This window comes from Amaranthus tricolor, chromosome 5 (genome assembly GCF_026212465.1).
Source record: "Amaranthus tricolor cultivar Red isolate AtriRed21 chromosome 5, ASM2621246v1, whole genome shotgun sequence".
Lineage (NCBI taxonomy): Eukaryota > Viridiplantae > Streptophyta > Magnoliopsida > Caryophyllales > Amaranthaceae > Amaranthus > Amaranthus tricolor.
Genome location: NC_080051.1, coordinates 15,686,914 through 15,709,753, shown reverse-complemented (window position 1 = coordinate 15,709,753; position 22,840 = coordinate 15,686,914). Strand labels below are relative to the sequence as shown.

The window sequence follows — 22,840 nt, the reverse complement described above, 5'->3', positions numbered from 1 at the left end:
GTGAGAACTACAAACATGTCTGAAGCGTTCAACGGCGTTATGAAAGGGGCCAGGTCACTCCCAATCACTTCATTAGTTAGGATGACATTCTACCGGGTAAACGAATACTTTGCCACAAAAAGGGATTTAGGGAGAAGCAGATTAGACAGTGGACATGTGTATGCGAAGAAACCAAGTGATACGATTGATAAGAATGCTGAAAAAGCACGCTTTCATGATGTTAGGATATATGACACAGTGCGTGGGATATTCGAGGTCACCACTGGTTGTGGCAATAGGATAGCAGGAAAAGGTGGAAAATCCTACATGGCTGACCTCACAGCAACATCATGCACATGTCAGAAACCAACCATCTTCAAGTTACCGTGCTCACATGTTCTTGCAGTATGTCGAGCTCGTAACATATCGTACGATGCTTTTGTGGACCCTTCATTTCGCACTACAAAATACGTATCGACATATAAGAAGTCTTTCATGCCCGTTCCAGACATGTTCACTTGCGATCCTTGGAATGGTCTTACAGTTGTTCCAGATCCCTCAACAAAGCGTGCAAAGGGTCGTCCGCGATCAACTCGTATACGGAACGAAATGGATGCATGTTTTTTTTGTGGATGTAGTGGTCATAATAAGAAAACATGCCCTCGAAGGTCAATAAAGTATGTTTTTTTTTAAAATTTTGTAACAACATGTTGAATCTGATAATATTTAAATGATTTTTATAACACTTATGTATGTTTCAGCGATCATGGCGATGCCGGGCCCAGTAGCGGAGGTTGACGAGTTCACACCATCTCATCGACCGGTGTGCAAAACAAAAGGGGTCGGGGGTTGTAGTTTAACAAGCTTTGTATATTCTTATACGACTTGAACTTCTTGTATGAGTTTCCATAATTGTAATATATCTTTGCATTAGTTTCATAATTATTTTTTTCAAAACAAGCCGGTTCGTAATTGATTATTATAGAATAGATGGTATTGAACTAGTTTAATGCATGTTGTGTTCACTATTTTAAAATGAAAGAAAAAAAAAATTAAGGCAAAGAAAAAAAAATAAAAAATCAAGTTACAAGCAAACCGCCACTTCAGATGGCGTTTTTGTGGTTAGGGCAAACCGCCACTTGAGATGGCGGTTTTATCTGAAAAAAAAAAAATTAAATTTTCCACGTGGACGGTATTGTGGGAAATACTTTCCCAAATAATGCAAATGTGAATTATTTTTTTTTTTAAGCCATATTTTGGGAATAAGTCCTACAATGTAGTAGTTTTAATGATCAATCGCCAACATCCACTATAACGCCTCCATCTCTTCTCCTAGTTTTCCATCGAAGAGAGAGAAAGAGTTAGAGAGCAAGAATTGTTCATTCTAGTTGATAATTTGATTCAAAGATGAAGAAAGAAGAAACAGTGAAATTGATTAGCGCTGAAGGTTTTGAATTTGTTATCGACAAGAAAGCAGCCATGGTTTCTCAAACTCTTCGCAATATGCTAACTTCTCCAGGTTTTTATTTTGTTATTGAATTGAATTATTGCTCTAAATTAGGGTTTATTTTTTTAATTTCGTCTTTTGGCTTACGGAATTCAATTGATATGGAGCTGAATTGTTATATGTTATTTTGTTTAATTTGGTAATTTGTAGGCAGTTTTGCTGAAACGGAGCATGGTGAAGTGACGTTTCCGGAGATAAGTACTACTATACTTGAGAAAATTTGCCAGTATTTCTATTGGTCTCTTCAATATGCGAGGTCATTTCTTATCTTTTTGTGATTTCTTTAAACAATTTGAGTTACTTTGATTTTGATTTTGTATTTGGATGATCTTTAGAGTGTGGTTGGCTTTTTGTATTTTCTAATTAGAACATCTCTTTAAGATTTATTGATCATTTAGAGGGATTGAAGTAAATTACTGCGGGATCAGTGATCATCTGTGTGTTTTCAAATGGCTGTCATGTTTTGTTTGGTTGACGGTTATCAAGATAAGGTGTATTAGGTATTGTTGGAAAGCTAACATCCCAAAGTTTGATATGTCACGTTAATCACTGCAAATAAATTTTTATATTAGCAGAGATATGTTTTTGAATTTGACCATATGGTTTATATAATGAACATGTATTTCAAATCATTTTCTATTTTATTTTATTGCTTCTCGAGCTTATTGGTCATAAACTATAAATCATACCAAACCACCCAATTATTATCACATTCTCTAAATATACCAACACTACATAGAATCGACGTTTCACATTAAAGTACAAAATAGACCAAAAAGATACTAAAACATGCCCAAAACACTTATGCATTCCGGAAAAATAGGATAATAAAACCTAATAGCATTAGTATCTATCACTCATTAACTCACTCAAGCATATGTAAAAGAAAAAGATTGGGCGAGGAAATGTAGGTGCAATATCGAGTGATCTTGTTCTTCAATTTGATTATCCACCTTCATATTCTATATACTTGTTTTGTTTATGTATGATTCTCTTATTAATATATATGATTAATCTTCAAAAACTTTGTATGTTTATGTATGATTAATATATAATATACATATTTTATATTTATTATCCTTTAAAAAAGGATCAACAACAACTATGACGGAGTCTTAATCTCAAAGAATTGAGGTCGACTATATAAATGTATCAGTTGCAATGATTGTCCATATAGATTCTACTTCTCCATTCATTCGGATTTTCGACTATCTCAATTTATAAGTTTAGGTCATTTATTTCGTTTCAACTCCTGTCCTTCAAGTCATATTCGGTCTTCCTCGCTCTCTTTATAAATCTTTCGAGTTTCAAATATCTATCTTCCTTACCGGTTTTCTAATACCCTGTTTTTTCACATGCCCAAACCATCTTTAACGATTATCTTTCATCTTTTCCTCAATATTTGCAACTCTTAAACCTTTTCTTATATCTTTATTTCAAATTCTATGTTTAAGGTATGTCCAATCATCTATCGAAGAATTCACATTTCCCGTACTCCCATCATTCTACTGATTCTTTTTAAGTCCCAACATTCTAATCCATACAGTAGCGTCGAGTTAATGGTTGTTCAATAATACTTGTTGTTTAACTTGAAGGGCACATCTAATTCTATGGGTTACATCTTATTGGATATCCCCACTACTATAAAATATGGACCCAAGGTATTTGAAGCATCCACCTAAAGCGATTTTTTTCCCTTCTAGATTTATAGAGCCTCCCGTTATCTCGATTGCGCTAAAATTATACTTCATGTACGCTGTCTTGCTCTAACTTAATTTGAAACCTTGTGACTCGAACGACTCTCTTCTTTGTTCTAACTTAGAATTTACCCCTCCTTAGTCTCATCTACCAAAACAATGTCATCATTAAACAACATGCCCCAAGGTGCATCTCCTTGGGTCGATCGAGTTTTCTCATATTGGACCGCTAAGAAAAAAGGGCTTAGGGCTGAGTCTTGATGAAGGTCAATTATGATGGAAAATCCAAAGTTGCCCCTTCACATGTCCTAACATTCATCTTTACTTATCAATACATATCTTGATACTTTTTCATTGTCCATCAAAGTACTTCTCTTGATACTTTGTCGTATGCTTTTTTCAAGTCAATAAAAACCGTGTACAAGTTTTTTTTTCTAGCCCTATAGTACTCCATCATTAGTTTCATAAGAGGAATTGCTTTCATTATAGATCTCCCTGGCATAAATCTTAATTGGTTCTCTGATATAGAGGTACATCTTCTCATACTTATCTCTATCACTCTTTCCCATAACTTCATAGTATGGCTCATGAGTTTCACTCCTCGATAGTTAGAGAAATCTTAGACATCTTCTTTGTTTTTGTAAATAGGCCCTATAGTACTTCTTCTCTAGTCATTGGCCATCTTGCTCGTCCTCCAAATCTTGTGGAATAGCCAAGTCAATCCAATCGTCCCTAAGCATCACGACACCTCAATAAGTATACAATGTGGCCCAACTGCTTTTTTAGCTTCATTTTTGTTAAAACCGCATCCACCTCTGATTTTTGTTGTGTCCCCTACAACAATTCTTTTTTCTCCATTAAATAGTTCATCAAAATACTCCTTCCATCAATTCTTGATATTCTCGTCTTAAACTAAAATGTTCTTATTCTTATCATTAATGCACTTCACTACATCTATGTCATTAGTTTTTGATTGCTTCCTCTTTTCGATCCCAAGTATAATCTCGATCTTGATCTTCTTGGTATAGACATCACAATTGATATGCTATTGATTACATACATGTACTTTTGAAATGGCTTCTTTGGGTTTTTCCTAGGGCGAGACAATTGATTATTATATGTGGTCTTGGAATCAGTTCATAGGTGTGGATATGATGTACTTTTTCTTGCTATGCTCTGTTGGTTACTTTGCAAAAATACACTCTTTTTTGTTTCTCTCTTACTTTTGTCTCTAAATGTGGCCAAGAGAAGCCCACACTCAAACACAAATGGCATATTGCTTTTTGACATTCTTTTTCATGCTTATTAATGGGAAAATATGCTTATCACTCATGGGTTTATCATGGACAAGCATTGGCGAAACAATTTTGGGAGAAGCGAGATTTACTAATAATTTTTATTTATGATAATATTTAATAATTAAGTAAAAAATCCTTAATACATATATCTTGAAATAAAATTTAAATTGAAAATGAAGACACTACTAGCATCAATCGAAACAAGTTTAAAGATTAGAATATTTGTGTTAGTGAGCAACTTTTGTATGAGACTGTCTCACGGTGAGACAAATCCATAAATGGAGTTCAAATTCAAAACAACGAATATATTAATACATCAATTTTAACATTCAAAACGGTGTATTAAACATTGAATACCTATAGTAGATATTTTGAGTATGAAAGTGGATGTTCTAATTAATTTAGTTGGACTATTTAATTCGATTTAGGATTGTCTTACGATGAGAACGATGAGACCATCTTAAACGAGAATTTTAGATTATGAAGAAAATCAGATTAATAAAATTACCAATCATGAATTTATTCAGTTTTTAAATTGGTAACTATCAAATTAGATTAAGAATGAAATAATACCGATAAGAATGAAATTTATAGCATGCCTACTCTAAGACTTTATACTAGTATACTCTTGGCTTGATTTTACCGATAGAAACCAACAATTTCTAAAAACAAGTTGTAAAATGTTAAAAAAATCAGGGGGGCAAAGCCCCTACCCGTTCCAATTATCTTCCGCCATTGTGGACAAAGGTAGGCCCAAGCCCAACATCAAATATGTGTATTCTAGGAGGAAGAAAGTTGTTACACAGGAATGAAATCTGTTATTTGCTTTTATTAGATTTTCTGTTATACAAAAAAAACTTTCTATTACAGATATGATGAGCTGTAAAAAGGGGCATTCTAGGATAAGATATAGTTGCCTATATAAACAAAAGGGGAAATAGATTCATAGTATGCATGTAATACACTTTGGAATGTTGTATCACTATGGAAGTCACTGAGCGACTCTAAGAGCTCGGGGAGTACACTGCTCTCTATATTTATTACAAGCATTCTGTTCTCTACTTATCTACTACTTCCCTTGCTTCTATTCTCTGTCTGATTCTGCCATTACTCTTGTTCTTGCTGCTTCTGATCTTTCTCTGTCTTAACTAATCTGCAACCACCATCAAGTTCTAAAATGCATCACCCTTATTTGGATACTTTGTTGAGTGATGGCTACATCTCTAAAAGGGCAACATAGTTATGTGAATAGATTTCACAACTTCTGTCCATTTATAATGAACTTTGTGTTATTCTGCATCCAATTTTGTGCCAATTCCGTTTATAAAAGATTGTGACAATATGTTTACATTGGATACTCAAATGAAGCCATTCATTTTAGGTGACCCTGCTAACAGGTAAGGTCTTGGCCTATATATTGTACCTTTTTGCATGACCTGCTAAACTCCTTACACTGGTTTTCAGCTAGGATTTCATGTGTCTGTATGGCCATTGTCTAGGCTTGCAATCTTTTTCTCTTTTGTGTTCTTGTCTCCTTTTCATGATTTCATTTATTGAAAAAAAAGATTTTAAAAATCTGGATAAGAGCAATTACAATTTAGGATCACCACTTGCATAACTGATGTTGTGATGCAAGAATGCATACAGATGAAACATGTACTGGTTTCTCACACAATCACACTCAAGACTTGAAAACCTGTTTTTTCAGTATATACATTGAGGCGTTAATGTAGTTGTCTTCTTTGTTTACGTCCTTAAATTTTCTCATAAAGCTTGTAAAGATTCAATTCAATGTGCATTATACTGGTTCTTAGCTCTTGTATTGCTGTTGCTCTCTGCAACACGAGATTATTTGTTGCTGTCATCTGAAAAGTGTATGGTTGTTTCATCATCATGTAGGGCTTGGCTTACTTCTTGAATATGTCTGATTGTAAGTTTAAACTTATTCTGAGGAGTGTTAATTTTACTTCTTTTTAAATGTGTGCCCATAGGCCCTATACCCAATGAAAAGTTCCAATACACTTAACTTAAATGGGGACAATATTTAGGAATGCAGGAGTAAATAATTAACACGAGGGATTGCATCATATTCATAAACAAAACTTTATTTGGAAGACACCTCAAATAGGGGGCTCATAGAGTAGTACAAGTAGTAATGTTGAACTGCAACCTGTGCGTTCTGTGGATAATTTTGTGAAATGAGAGAATATTCAGTATGAGATTCGAAAATGCTCTGTTTCAATAAGCTCTGTATATGGCTTATGGCTTGGGTTGTTAGATTGGATCTTCTTGTGCTGAGTTCAATACACATCCCCATTGCTTTCTCTTGCACCTAATTTATTCATTCCCTTCCTAGTTCAGAACACAAAGCATTTAAGGTGGTGTTGGAATCATACATATTCTATTGCATAGCGTAAGCCTATAATAAGTGAATTGGGTAGAATAACTTTCTCAAGTAGTGTAAGTGATGCTTATAATTTTTAAGAAACAACGACTTCAGGAGAGTTTAAGTTGAAAATTTTGCGATGATGTTTTTTCCAAACTATGGAACAATGAATATTGTGGGTATACTGTGAAATAGAGGGAGTATGGTGATTTTGTTGAGTGATGAATATTTGAGATTTTTAGGCTTTAGCCATCTATGTGGTTTGTGCTTCGCCATGACGAGCCTCTTATGTTTATCTCTATATATTCTTTGTGGTTTATCTTTACAAAACTGGAAATTTCTCCAAGTGGTAGTGATCTGATTTGCAAATATATCTGCAATCCATTTTCTTTTGCTCCATAATACTTGCTTTTGCATTTTGCTTGTCAATTATGGATAAATCGTTAGCCCAAATGACTTGGGAGACAATACTTTGAGGACTAGATTTTGCAAGCTTCTCAAGGAACCTGTTGTTTCTGATGGCTGAGTCGGCTATTGCACTAGAGCTGTTAAAATTAAACGAAGTTATCCAGATTAAACTGTGAAACACAACTATACTTGGTAGTTTGATTGGAGAGTCCATGCTTCTTAGTTCTTTTCAGTATCAATATGGTAGTGTATTTCTTTGGCGTAGTGTAATTCTGAACTCTTCATCTGGGCAAGGAGAGTTCTCTTTAGTTTCTCAAACTTGCAACTGTGCTTAGTGGTCATTTGTATTAATTGACTTCTGTTCTTTAATACCATTTTGGATGCTGTTTCCTTCATTCTTTTTGACTTACATGCCGATCTGTGTAATGTAGTGGGAAGGAGACTGAGTTCCACATTGAACCTGAAATTACTCTGGAGCTGATGATGGCGGCTAATTATCTACATACGTAAATGAATATTGCTTCATTGATTTAAGGTAATGTTTTTGAGGTGTATCAAATGATTCATTTAATTATATTGCCGTATATAGGCTTTATCTCCCCCTTATCAATTCCATCTTTTTCTGTTTATAAAGGTACACTTGTGGACGCCACTCAAGAAGTATGGGATTCAAGAGTGTTACCATCTATCTATCTTCCAGTTCTGGTCCCACGTAGCTCACAGCACTGGGACGTCGCATAGGAGTAAGCCTACTTGTTTATAACATTCTGAAAGTTTATCTTGGGTGTTGAACCTGACATAAGCCCTGGATATTTTAGTCTAACATAACATGTATGATAAACATTGAGCAACACAATGATATTTGCGTCAAGACACTCGCTTGAATAATTCCTTTTTTCTGTTTTTTTTCTTTTTTTTTTTTTTTTGGGGGGGGGGGGGGGGGGGGGGGGGGGGGGTGAGAGAGCCAGAGAAGTGGGCAGCGAGATTTGAAATCAGGTTTTTTCATGCGAAAAGCGGTACATGCTCCAATGGAGGGAGGGGAGAGCCAGAGAAGTGGGCAGCGAGATTTGAAATCAGGTTTTTTCATGTGAAAAAGCGGTACATGCTCCAATCGTGATAAAACCTGCTTCTCACTGCCTTGAATAATTTCTTAATTCTATTGCTTGCATTTTTATTTGGGAAATTTCACATGGTAGCATCGAACTTTTATGAAACGCCAGTGATAGCACTTTTGTAAGATTTTTCTACATGGTAGCATCAGTTTATGCCTTTATCTAACTTTCGTAGCATTTTCTGTAAAATTCTTGTCAATTTTCGGTTAATTTATGATTTTGACGTTTCTACCCTTATTAAGTATTGGTTGTTGTCTTTATAATTTGTCTGAACATTTGAGAACGTTGATGAATTAAACATCAAAATGATAATTGAACATTTGAGAGCATAAAAATGGTTTAGGGCAGAATATAAAGACAACAACAAATACTTAATAAGGGTAGAAACGTCAAAATGGTAAATTAAACGGAAAATGCTACGGCAGTTAGATAAGGCATAAACTGGATGCTACCATGTGAAAAAATCTTATAAAAGTGCTACCTTTTTATAAAAGTTCGATGTTACCATGTGTAATTTTCTTTTTTATTTCCTCCTTAAGCCTTTATATTTGGGGATTAACGTTCTTATACAAGTGTAAAAACCATCAAAGGATGTTTCTTCCTTTGTCCCCAAAGGCCAAATGTTTATTAGATCCATAGCTTGCCCAACGTGACCTTAACTCTAATAATGTCTCTGTGGTGGCTCGTGGGCTTATCGATTAGTGGCTAATAATGTCTCCTTGTTGGCTTGTGAGCTTATCTTATATGCCCCTGAAGCAGACTCTATAGATGTAAATGTCTTGGTCCACAATACTTTATAGTGAATCCACCTTAAAATTACTAATTATACGTTGCCCCATAGTGGTTAGACTTTTATAAGTCACTTGATACGTGTTGTTTTGGAAGCAAAGGATTTTGACATTCAGCCTACTATTCTTCTCTAATTCTTTCTCTTTGATTTACTCTCTTCTCTGCTTCTCCATCTTCTTCTCTATTTACATTCTTCATTCGTCAGTATTCAATCAAAATCAAATGGAGATTTTGATTTGAATATAAGTTAAATTTCTTAGACTTAAATATAGCAGTTGAAGAATTTGATTTGATGAAAGTAATTAATTTTATTAATTTTCTATGCTTTTCTTTAAATTTTCTGTTGATTTTCGTTTAGTTTGGAAGAAATTTGTCTTATGAAACACATTTTGAAGAATTTGAACCACTTTAATTCGTCATTTAAGATAATTCATGATTTTAAAGCAATGATGGTAAGCTCACATTGTCTTGTTGCCGGTGTATGTTTTTTAAAATGTTGATGTATGACACAATTTTAATTAATGTGAGTAGGGGTCATTAGAAAGTTTAACTAGGGATAGCTACAATTGAATGTAGGGGTAACTATGGATGTATAGTTCTTGTAACATCTTAGATGCGTAACGATTTCAATCAATTTGGTTAGGGGTCACTTAAAAGCTTGAGTAGGGTTAATTACAACTGGATAAATTAGTAATTATTAAAAATTTAATGTATGACATAGTTTATTCGAATTCACTAAAAAACTTGCCTCAGGGTAAGTACAACTGAATACAAGGACAGTTATGGGTATATGATGCTTGAAATCATAGGACACAATTTAAATCAAATTTAATTAGGAGCCACTACAAAGCTTAAGATAATTACAACTAATTCTATGGGAACTAAAATAAGAGTTATTCTTATGAGAGATCGTCTCTCGATGAAATAATTTCAAAACAAGAAGTATATATATGCTAGAAATTTTTTATTATTAGGTTATTTAATCAAGTATAAGATGTATCTTATGGTGATATTATTTCATACAAGGATTTATGCTAAAGTATATGACTATTAAAATCTTAACGTAAGACATAATCCTAATCAATTTGATTAGGGGTCCTCTAGGGGTAACTATAACTAGATATAAGGGTTTCATACATATGGTTTTTAAAATCGCAATGTATGCAAATTTAATTAATTTTAGAGAAATTTTATATAATAATTCTAAATTTTTTATTTTTCCACGTGGTAAACGAACCTTTTTTTATTTTATGTGGTAATCTTGACCTTTTAATTTTTCCACCTGATAGACAAAAGTGAAAATTTTTTTTAATTTAATGCTATTTTTACCCAACGTGATGACATTTTTTTCGAAAAATAAACGTCGTAATCATCCTATTTGATCACATATTTTAAAATCCAATTGAAATAAGTACTTAACTTAACCAAAAACTTAACATTTTGCATACCACATGAAAAACTTAAAAATTTAAGTTTACCACGTGAATTTTACAAACCAAAATTTTAAATTAGTAGGGTAAAACTGACCTAAATGTTGAGTTAGGGTTACTAAAAATCAAAAGATATTGAGCATTGAATTTGACAGATGATAAAGAAAAAAGGAAAATGATTGAAAAGGAAGAAGGAAGAAAAAGACGAGCAAAATGTTCAAAAGGAGGAGAAAGGTGGAATATTCGGCTAAACTCGTGATTCAAATGGGGAGCAAAGTGACGCGAAATCGGTCTATAATAACTTATCACTATTATAAAACCCGTGCATTATTTCTTATTGTAAACATCTATAAAAGTTTAGATTTTTAAAACAACGGGAAAAATATATATTAACCTCATAAATTTAATTTTTTAATTTAAAGTGTAACATATATTATTGATTGAATCTAAACTTTTCCAAATTCAAGATTATTTAGTATATCAATTAGAAAAACAATCTATGTAAATTTGTCTCAGCCAATAAATAACTGTTACCCAATAAATGCAATTTTGCCTCAGTCAATAATTAGGAAAAAATATGGCAACCATCTATTAAAACTATAAATTAATTATTATACAAAATTAAAATTTTGTTTAAGATAATCAAAGCTTTTGTGTTTTGAAATGCTAATAATATTGTTCTAAAAGACTTCATGCAAATTATATTGTAGTTTATTTTTTTGATAAATATTTTGAAGATTCTATGCAAATTATTATATGATTTGTTATGTTATTTAGTATATAATAATATGATTTTAATTAATGCGAGTGCTTATCAATTATCAATTAATTTATGCAAATTTGTCTCATCTAGTAAATATCGATCAACAAAATAATCAAGGCAAATTTGTCTCAACCAATAAAAAAGGAAATACAAATGCAATAAAATTTTGAAATTGCAAGTTATTTTATTGTAAAAATCATAGTCAATCATCCTTCAATCTGTGCGAAACTACATTAGACAATAAATTACAAACAATACAAAATCTCTACTAATAAACATTCAGCCAATAAAAAAATTACATCAAAATTACCACGAATAATTCAACCTTTTTCTGATTTCTTACAATAATTTTAATTTTTATTAACCATAAATAATCTCATTTATTAGGTTATTTACCCAAGAATGTTGTTCCTCTAATAGTAACTTGCTTTTGTAGGTAACTTGTAAAAAAGATTAAATAAAAAAAATAAATTAAAGAGTTTTTTGACAAAAAAAAAAAATCAGATTATATGTTGGCTGCTACACCGTTCACACCTTCAACCCCCTTGCCCAACCCACCTCCAACACCACCCCCACCATCGTCACCCACCCTCGTAACTTGCCCAAAACCACTCCACCCTTCTCTTAGCAAGATAAACTCTATTCTCCCTGTCAAAAAAACCATCACAGCCAATGAATATTCTTCATTGTCTTCAATGGGGTGCTTCATAAATTAACAATGGCGGCGTGGTGATGATATGAAATAACGAAACAATGAAATATGTTCCTCAAATTCGCTGGTATGAATAATCAATTCCTATGAATGCAATGTTATTAATTCTTAAAAGTACTCTAACCTGGTGAGATTTCTCATGAATTCATGAATTTGCACATCAATCTATTTGAAATTTGTCATGGTATTGTTTTTAATTAAATAATTAGCATCATATCCCTAAAATACCCTTTGACCTTTCGGGATTTGACTTTGACTTTTAGTCAATAGACTTTTTGGCTGGACCTCTTTTCTTCTTTGGCAGGCCCATGGGGTTTTACCTCCAGAATACTTAAATCCTTTGCCATCCCTCTCCTGTGGCTATCCTCCTTTTAAGGAGAATAACCACCCACCACCTTCCATTCTTCGTATATGCTTGGCTCTCCTTGCTTCAGATGAATAACTGTCCATTCTTCCCCTGACCAGTCCACCTCCCATTACTCCCACTACTCCCATGTTAGTCCACTTCTTCTCAGAAATAACTCCCCTTCTTCACCATTATAAATAGAGGCTACCATCAAGGAGGGAGGATCATCTGAAATAGCTTTCCTAGTATCCTTGCTTACATTACTTCCTTAGCCTTCCTAAACTCTAGCACTAGCACTAGCAATCCCAATCCCGACCTTCCTTCTTGCATTCATTCTACAATCTGTCATTCATTAACTTCCGATCTACGTTCTAACTTGAGCGTCGGAGGGGTATTCCGGGAGATCACCCCCCGGACAAGGCTAACGTGTTGTATTGCAGGAATTCAAGTCGCTTTCTCTTATAAACCGTTTCACTGGATCACTCTTCCATCAATCTCCAGGTATTTTAAGTGTCTTTTGCACTTCCTCGTTTCATTACCGAAACAGTTTGGCGCCGTCTGTGGGGAGTTGAAACAAAAAGTCATGGCTCCTAAAAAGAATCCTACACAAACTGCAACAGTGCATAGCACAGATACAGACACTTCCGCAGGTCACGCTAACAATCAAGCCGTGACCCGTCGTGATCTGGACATGCTAGCACGAAATCTCACGGCCGCGTTCTCTGAACAACTTCGTGCCGTCATAAACAATACCCCTACTCAGCAACGAGTACTGGAAGATATGGCTGCACAGATAAAAAACCTGAAGGAACGAATCGAGCCCCATCCTGAGATACCAAAATCCCATGAATCTCAAGAAGGGAACTCGAGGACTTCCCACTCCAGCAGACGCAACAAGAATAGGCGGGAAAGGTCCAAGACTTATCCACACCCTGGCACCACAGATACACGAGATGGCGACTCCAAAACCGCCACTCCAGATGCTCGAACTTTCCTAGAGAGCAAAAAACGAAAAGCGTCCGAGAGCGTCCAGTCCCTGCTAGATAAAAGAAGGGAGGAAAGAAAGAAGGCGGAACTCGCTGGTTCTAGCCGCCCCCTCATTTCCGCCACCATGCCGCGGAATGAGGCCACCAAGAGTGTCCTCCCCGAAGAACCCATATCATTAGTCTCCCCCCTGGCCATGGAGATACTAAATACTCCTAATCCCGGGAAAATAAAGGTACCAAACATGGCTGCTTTCGATGGCACGTCATGCCCACAGGAGCACATGACGGCGTATAAGAATCTTATGCTGTTATACACCACCAACTCATCGTTATGGTGTAAGTTCTTTCCAACTACTCTTACAGGAGTAGCTTTGACATGGTACACCTCCCTTCCCGGAGGAAGCATCCACAAGTTTGCCCAACTAGAGGACAAGTTCTTGGGCCATTTTGTAGCCTCAAAAAGGCAGGAGAAATCAAACTTCCACCTGCTTAGTGTCACTCAGTTGGAAGGAGAATCCATATCCTCTTATCTCAAGAAATTCCATGAGGCAGTGCTGGAAGTAACTGATTTGGAGGAGTCAGTTGCGCTAAACGCCCTAATCAACGGAATGAAGGCTCAACGGCTGAAGTTCCAGTTGGTTGAAAGTCAAGTAAAAACGTATGCAGAGGCCATGAAACAATGCCAAAGCTACGTCACGGCCTCGGAGATATGTCAGGCCCATGACCCGAAACGGCGTAAATCCGAAAAGAAGGAAGCCGGATCCTCTCTTCAATCCTCACGACGTAGAGAGGAACATTCTCCGAGGGGGAAGAATTACATGCCGCGTCGTCCTGGCCCACCATCTGATATGGGACCTCCACGAGCCAGACAGGTATATGTAGCAGGAGGGGAGACTAGGACGCGGAATCTGGGGGATGGAGGCAACGACCCAATGTTCAATCGAAACAGGAGGGACATTTTCTTCGCTGTTCGAGATCAATTGCCGGCTCCACCTCCTGTTACCACCCCCTCTAATAGGCGCAACTATAATCTGTGGTGTGACTACCACAAAGAACATGGCCATACTCTGGCACAATGCCGCGAACTAAAGCGCATCTTGCATCAGTTGGCTGACGAGGGAAAACTGTCCAGGTTCATCAACAGGAGAGATTATGATGCTGGAAGAGAAGGAGAAAGGAGGCCATGGCAACAAAAACGCCGATCCCCCAAGAGGAACGAAGCCAGACGCGAAAGTTCCGACACCCAAGGAACTATCAACATGATTTTTGGGGGATACACTGAGGAATATCCCACTATCCGCGCGGCAAAAAACAGCGTCCACACTTTGCTGAAAGGACCTCCCATGGCCGCATCTAAAGGACCGGTCATGAAGTTCGATGCCACGACTTCCCAGCCGCTGCAACAACCCCATACCGACCCCCTGGTAGTCACTCTTAAAATCGGGCAAATGAAAGTCAGACGGGTGCTGGTAGATACGGGAAGCACGGCTGATCTTATTACAATGGAATGCTTGAGAAAGATGAAGTTCGAGGAGAAGCACTTGCAACCCCTAGACAAACCACTGATTGGGTTTGGAGGGAGTCAGGTCATTCCGTTGGGAACGATCATTCTCCCCGTACGAGTAGGGGAGAAAAATGAAAGCCGTACCATGCCCATACGGTTCACAGTGGTAGATCTCAACTTTCCCTACAATGCCATCATGGGGCTCCCACTCATTAACAAGATCAAGGCAGCCATCTTTCCCCATCAACTCCTGCTGCAATTCGAAACAGATAACGGGCAAGTTGGCATTCTGAAAGGAGACCAGGTGACGGCTCGCCAATGCCTCGTTAACACCCTGAAGCGCAGGTCTTCCGAGACACCTGCAAAAAGAAAGAGGGAAGACAAGGTCCCCGCTGACATGAGCGTATACAGGGAAAATCCCAACACGCATGAAAGGTCCCGCCCCATAGAACGATACGAGGAAGTAGATATGTTCAAGGGGAAACAAATCAAGATAGGGAAAGATCTTCCTGACACGGTCAAGCAGGACATAGTGGCCACCATTGCTGAATTCCGCGACGTCTTTGCTTTTTGCACGGAAGAAATGCCTGGCATCCCTACCAGTGTCGCGTGTCATAAACTTGACATCAAACCAGGCCATAAACCCGTGAAACAAAAGCTACGACATCAAGGAAGAGAGCGGACTGAGGCCGCAAAGGAGGAAGTTGAGAAGTTATTGAGAGCCGGATTTATCAAAGAATGCCAATACTCAGAGTGGCTATCCAACGTTGTTCTGGTAAAAAAACCAAATGGTAAATGGAGGATGTGTGTCGACTTCACGGACCTGAATAAGGCATGCCCCAAAGACGATTATCCACTTCCAAAGATAGATCGTCTGGTCGACTCTACGGCAGGCCATGCATTATTAAGCTTCATGGATGCCAACGCCGGCTATCATCAGATCCCATTGGCCACCGAAGATCAACCTCACACGGCCTTCATTACTAGCACAGGGGTCTATTGCTACAAGGTCATGCCCTTCGGATTAAAAAACGCGGGAGCAACTTATCAGAGGATGGTCAACAAGGTCTTCCAATCTCAGATTGGACGGAATTTAGAAGTATATGTGGATGATATGATCACAAAGAGCAAACAAGCAAGTCAGCACGCCGCGGACTTACGAGAAACCTTCCTTACCCTTCAAAAACACCAAATGAAGCTTAATCCCGACAAGTGCGTGTTTGGAGTTACCGGAGGTAAGTGCCTCGGCTTTCTGGTAGACGAGCGGGGCATTGAAGCAAATCCCGATAAGATCCAGGCCTTACAAAACATGAGATCCCCCACCTCAGTAAAAGAAGTACAAAAACTCACGGGGTGCATAGCCGCTCTCGGAAGATTCCTTTCCAAGTCTGCGGATAAATGTTCCCCCTTCTTTAAGACAATAAAACAACAGAAGTTCGAGTGGACAGCAGAAGCAGAAGAGTCCTTTCGCCAAATCAAAGAACACCCGTCCACATTACCGAAACTAGTTTCTCCCATCAAAGGGGAGAAACTAGTCCTATATGTTTCTGTCTCCGAGTATTCGTTATCCGGAGTACTGGTTGCGGAAAGGGAAAAGAAACAGTTTCCCGTATACTACGTAAGTCATGCATTCCGCGGCTCTGAGGGAAACTACGGCGAAGTCGAAAAAGTCATATTCACAATCGTTATGGCAAGCAGAAAATTGAAGCCCTACTTTCAATCCCATCAGATCATCATCCGGACTGATCAACCTTTGAAAAAGATACTGGAAGGAAAAAACAAGTCAAGCCGCGTCACAGATTGGGCAAACCAGCTAGCGGATTTCGGTATCGAATACGAGCCTCGAACGGCAATCAAAGCTCAAGCTCTGGCTGATTTCATTGCTGAAAGTACCTTCCCCTGTCATCCTGAACCCAATCAGAAGTGGAAGTTGTATGTAGATGGGTCCTCAACACAATCAGCTAGTGGAGCTGGACTCCTCATCATGTCTTCCGCGGGGGTCCGTATGGAAAGAGCAGTCAGGTTCGAGTTCGCAGCATCTAACAACGAGGCAGAATATGAAGCATTATTGATGGGATTGAGAATTTGCTACGAAGCGGGAGCGAAAAACTTGTCCGCTTTCTCTGACTCCCAATTGATCGTGGGACAAGTCAACGGAGAATTCGAAGCAAAGGATGATAGCATGAAGATGTATTTGCAGCAGGTGAAAGAATTTGTTCAAAAATTCGACAAGTTCACATTGGAGCACATTCCAAGATCCCAGAACGCACAAGCTGATTCCCTAGCAAAACTGGCCAGCTCAGCAGAAACATCCGCGGCTCGAGACATTATCTGGGAAGTACTTCCTAATCCCAGCATCAACTTCATGGTCAACACCATCGACAGATCAGATACATGGATGGAACCGTACATCGAATATTTGCGAAATCAGACGCTTCCCCAAGATAAAAGCCAGGCCAATATGCTCCAGAAGAAAGCAAGATGGTTCGAACTCCACGAAGGAACGCTCTACAAGAAGTCGTATACACACCCCCTCCTGAAATGTGTATCCCCTGAAGAAGGAAACTATATCCTTCGCGAAATACATGAAGGAGGATGCGGTATACATCAGGGAGTGCGAACTGTCATCGGGAAAGTCCTGAGAAGTGGATATTATTGGCCCTCACTCCGAGAAGACGCGGAATACTTGATCAAGAGATGTCCTGAATGCCAATACCATTCAAAGATAGGAAGGAAGCCGTCTAATTACTTGACTGCCATACAAGCCGTCTTGCCTTTCGACAAGTGGGGCATGGACCTCCTTGGTCCCTTCCCTCCGGCAAAAGGGCAACGCAAATTCATCATTGTGGCCATTGATTATTTCACAAAATATGTAGAAGCGGAAGCCCTTAGTTCAATCACGGACAAACAGGTCTGTCAGTTTATATGGAGAAATATCATCACAAGGTACGGCATCCCCCGGGTGATCATAACAGATAATGGAAGGCAGTTCGTCAGCAAGAACACTATCGAGTACTGCGACAAATTTAACATCCAAATCAGATTCAGTTCAGTATCCAGGCCGCAAACTAACGGTCAAGTGGAGTCCGCAAACAAAGAGATCCTGAATGGCATTAAGAAGAAGATAGAGGGAGTCAAAGGTAATTGGGATGAAGAATTACCAGGCATCTTATGGGCAAGCCGAACAACCATCAAAGACGCAACGGGGCATACACCTTTCTCTTTAGTATATGGATCTGAAGCCGTGCTCCCAGTTGAAATAGGCATACCCTCTACAAGGGTCACCTACTACTCACACGACGAAAATGAGGAAGGAAAAAGAGCAAACTTAGATCTGCTGCCGGAAACAAGAGGAAACGCGATGCTGAGATCAATAGCACAAAAACAGAAGATGATCCGTAGCTTCAATCGCCACGTAAAAACCAGACGCATTCAAATGGGTGATTTGGTCCTTCGAAAAATAGAAGCTACGGGAAAGATCGTGGAAAAAGGAAAGTTAGGAGCCAAATGGGACGGCCCTTTCAAAGTCACCCGCATCATCAAACCGGGAACTTTCGAACTAGAAGACATGAAAGGGAAAAAACTACCCCGTCCATGGAATGGAGACCACCTAAAGAAATTCTACATTTAATAAAATTTGCAAGGGGCAATCAGTTACTAGTATCAGTGTTAGCAGCATCAATCCGCGACTACACTCATCCCGCAACGTAGTTGCGTTGTCATTCGAATTCACTTTTGTATTCTTATCAATCCTTTATAACAGAAGTTTCAATTTCAGATTATCTGGCACCTATGTTCGCAACTATTTGGTAAAAATCTATTGCAAATCTTATTAAATCAGTAATATCCAAAAGTCGGACCCCTTGAGAGAGGTCCCATTATCAAGTTATTCTAAGTCACTAACGAACCTATGACTTCGATAAGTCGGACCCCCAGTTTGGGGTCCCCTAGTTCAAAATATTCTAAGTTTTTACAAATGATGTTTCCCAACCGGGACATCGATAAGTCGGACCCCCAGTTTGGGGTCCCCTAGTTCAAAACATTCTAAGTCTTTACAATGATGTTTCCTAACCGGAACATCGATAAGTCGGACCCCCAGTTTGGGGTCCCCCTAGTCCAAAATATTCCAAAAGATGTTTCCCAACCGGGACGTCGATAAGTCGGACCCCCAGTTTGGGGTCCCTGAGTTCAAAAGAAAATCCAAGTCTCCCAAAAAGATTACCCGCGACCGGGACATCGACAAGTCGGACCCCCCTACTGGGGTCTGTAGGCTGAAAATATTCTAAGTCCAAATTTCCTTGATGTCGCCTATACGTGACATCGAAAAATCACGTCCTTTAAGTAGTGTTCCGCGGCCTCAGAGGAAAGAAGCCACGGCTCAACAAATAGAAGCATGGATATCACGAAAAATCAGGAATATATACATCGAATATTCAAAATATAGTTGAATGTTTACAAAAAACAAGGTTACTAAAATACAAGATTATACATCGTCAAAAAAGACCTCGACATCTTCACCCGGCGGCGGAGGAGATTCGATCCTTCCCTCTTCAAAACTCGGGGTGAAGCTGACATAATCTTCAACATTGAACGGCTCCACCCCGATCTCAGACAACTCCCGGGACAAGCTCTGGAGGTTCCGGCCTTCGTCAATAATGAGATTCGATAGATCAAGGCATAGAACCTCCAGGTTGGAGAGCGTCAAGTTCTCTGGGACATCTGACGCCGGAGGAGAAGAGAGAGCCAGCTGCTCCAAGTCAAGACTTAAAGCCTCCCTCTCAGCCTCGGCATTTATCTTTTCAGACCAGGCCCTCTTCTCGGCCGCGTCCCAGACCGTGTCGACCAGTACCGCCGACTCCCCGTCCAAGACAGGAGCAAGGTTGGACAAAGCTTCACTCCCCTTTTGTTCAGCAGTTTGCTGAAGGGAAGTAAAATCCATGCCCAACTCTGCGGCAGCCAGACGATACTTCTCGTCACTAATCATGGTTCCGGCCTTCACCATCTCGGCCGTCAGATCTCCGAGAAACTTCGACGCTTCCGGCTCATCCGAGAGAAGCCAATCTCGAGCTATCCGGGCCTTCCTGGTTAAGCACAATTTGTATACTTTAGCCGCGGATAGAATCATTTTGAAGTGGGAAGAATCGGCCGACACTTGCTGCATTAGTTGCTGGTTCTGATGAACGAGCTTGGCATGAGTATCCATCAGCAAGCCGACCTCATGGCTGATGCTCGCGGACCTGGTGGAAGCAGCATCCAAGTTCTCGACGATCTGATCCAGCTGCTTCCTCGCCCTTTCCCGCCATTGTTCGGTTCTAACCAAGCGTTCTTTCAGCTCAGAGCACTTGGCCAGTTTTTCTTTGAGGCTCGGCAGGTCCTCCCGCAGTTTTGTTAATTCTTCGTTTAGCTCTTCGCAGCGGGAGGTAAGGGCGGCCATGGTTTCCTGGTCCGCGGCACTTTGACGGTTGGCGTCGAGCTCAAAGGCCAACCGTATGAACGCCTGCAAAGGAACGATTATTAAAGAAATCCGGAAGCAAAAAATAATCATATTACTAAGTTTAAAAGTTATTACCTCCGCCGCCGAAGCTTGTGCTTGACGCACCCTATCACGGGGGGGCATAGATTCTAAAAGGTCGACGTCCACTTTGCTGATTAAGTTAGACGTCGCCCTGTTAAAGCGGACTACTAAGCCCTTATGCCCCAGCTCCGGAAAGGGTGTGTCGCGTCGAAAAGGGGAAACCTCCCGACGACGGTAAACCTCGGCATACTGAGAGGAGGGAGCCGCGGAAGATTCCCCCATTTTCTCCTTCCCTTTATCTGAAGATGGCCGTGGAGAGTCTTGAAGGGGCGAGGTCTCCTCTTCAACTGGCCTTATTTGGAGGGGCCGGGCGGTAGGGACCGCGCCCACGGAGGGCCTCTTTGCCGACTTCTCCTTGTGGGAAGAAGAATCCCGCTTCCTCTTCTTCTTCCCACTCTTTTTTGTCGCACCCCTCGTCTGAGGAGGAACCACCCTCTCAGATTCATCGGGGATATGAACCTGCTTTCTTTCTTCAAGAAGTCGGAGAGCCTCTTGCTCCGAAGGCACGTCCTCCAGACCCTTCTCCACGGTTGCCGAGTCCTACAAAAGAAGAGGTTAGGAAGAATCAACAAAAATCTTTTTTCAACAGAACTCTGTATAGAGATATACCTTTGGAGGAAGGGGAAGAGGCTTATCCTCGGCCCGCTGGATGGCCCCTGAAGCAAGTCTCAGAACACTGAATTTCTTCATTAGTTCAGGACTCTTGGCTCGAAGATTTTGCTTGGCTATCCCTGTAGAAGCATGAGTTAGCAACAGTCAAACGTACTATAGAAAAGGAAAGGAAGAAACTCGGCAACTCTTACTCCGATCGATAGCCAAGCTAATGCCGAAGGCTGAGAGGAGGTTCTCATTCTCCAGCTCAGGACGACCAGGTATCCAATTAAGTTGGACGTTCATTGGTTTCCTTCCCAATTGAACGTCCATCTTTGCATATTCTATGATCACCGCATCGTTAAAGGAACATTGCGGGATCCCATTATTAAAACCCGAGAGATTGGGCTTTATATCAAAAGAGGTCTTGATATTCCATCCCTCTGAGTTGTATAAGTATGCGAATTTTGTCCTATACCCCTTCTGGTTATCGGGGAGGTCTTGGACTATCTTCAGTCCTCGACGGTGGGTGAAAGTAATCCAGCCACAGCCGTATGATTGGGAATTACATAGGCGGGCTCTGAATATATATCTAAAAGCTGTGAGTGTTGGTGGCACGGCCAAAACTTTACACAAGATCAAAAAGGCCACCATACAACCCCAGGCGTTCGGGTATAACTTGGGCACTGAGACGTCCAAAAACTCTAACACCTCTCTAAAAAACGGGTGAAGAGGAAATCTAAGCCCTAATTCAAAAGAAGGGAAGTATACGGCTATACAATGTGGAGGGGGAAACCTAACGGTGTCATAATTCCCCGGGGTAATAATATTTATGTTATCTTTTAAACCCCATTTTTGAGAGATGGCCTCCCGACGGTTGTCTAGATCTCTCTTAGTCTGTACGTCAATAAAGTAATTTAGAGGCCCGCCGTCTGGAATGTAGAATGGAGGAGGAGCTGGCGCCGCACTCTCTCTTCCTGAAGACTCGGCTGATCCTTCAAGGTTTTCCATATCTACATACAATAACCCTTCTAGGTCAGGATTTATTCGCGGCAAGTAATTTGGAAAGAAAGCAATGCTCACTTCCCAAGGAGCAGTTTTCATAATCTCCGGAGGGTATATAGGAGATACGGACGACTCATCCCCAGCTTTTATTGGTTCATAATGGGGGGTAATTCTCACTGAACTACTTTCATCCGAGTCATCCATTGGTAAACCCTTTTTATTAAGACGCCTACGTACTATCAAAGGAGTTTCCGGCAAGTTAGTAGGGTTGGTGTCTGGGTTAGTAGTCGCGACATCCATGATAATAATAAAGTAAAAGCCGAAACTTGTAAAGAATGGAGACTAGATTCATAAACAAATTCAAAGTTCTAGGCTAGCATTCATGAACAGATTGAAGATATTCAAGAAATTCGAGAACAGTTTGAAGAATAACTTGAAGAAATTCGAAAAATCTGGGAAAAGTTTGAATACCTTAGAGAAATGTGAAGATTCGTCAGAAATTTGGTGAAGATCTGTCAGAAACCTTGAAGATCTTCGAAGGATTTGTCAGAAGTTTGAAGGAGGGATGAGGATTGTCCGAGCGTCTCTCTCTACTTTCTCTCTTGCAATTTGAAGATTTGAAAAGAGTTAATGAAGATTAGGTAAGATGGAACTATTCCAACTACCCTATTTATAACAGCAATAAATGCTTCACTTTGGGTTTGAACAGTTGAAAGAAAAGTTGAAATTCCAAATGAAAGCTGGGAAGTCGA

The 22,840-nt window shown here is 39.4% G+C and overlaps 3 protein-coding genes across 3 annotated transcripts; 2 read left to right on the top strand and 1 right to left on the bottom strand.

Moving 5' to 3' along the window:
* The first annotated feature begins 1,247 nt into the window (after positions 1 to 1,247).
* Positions 1,248 to 8,182, top strand: LOC130814068 (uncharacterized). The gene is made up of 4 exons (XM_057680062.1): positions 1,248 to 1,498; positions 1,637 to 1,742; positions 7,707 to 7,810; positions 7,910 to 8,182. Exons 1-3 carry the CDS (start codon positions 1,387 to 1,389, stop codon positions 7,783 to 7,785), a joined length of 297 nt encoding a protein of 98 aa, XP_057536045.1. The 5' UTR covers positions 1,248 to 1,386; the 3' UTR covers positions 7,786 to 7,810; positions 7,910 to 8,182.
* A 3,629-nt stretch (positions 8,183 to 11,811) lies between these two features.
* On the top strand, positions 11,812 to 20,057 carry LOC130814067 (uncharacterized). Its single transcript, XM_057680061.1, has one exon. The coding sequence runs from the start codon at positions 13,011 to 13,013 to the stop codon at positions 18,546 to 18,548; it is 5,538 nt and encodes a 1,845-aa protein (XP_057536044.1). The 5' UTR covers positions 11,812 to 13,010; the 3' UTR covers positions 18,549 to 20,057.
* Positions 19,401 to 22,493, bottom strand: LOC130813474 (uncharacterized). Its single transcript, XM_057679309.1, has 4 exons — positions 21,296 to 22,493; positions 21,102 to 21,223; positions 20,487 to 21,032; positions 19,401 to 20,414 (listed from the first exon to the last, which is right to left on the bottom strand). Exons 1-4 carry the CDS (start codon positions 22,386 to 22,388, stop codon positions 19,401 to 19,403), a joined length of 2,775 nt encoding a protein of 924 aa, XP_057535292.1. The 5' UTR covers positions 22,389 to 22,493.
* Between the last annotated feature and the right edge of the window lie 347 nt (positions 22,494 to 22,840).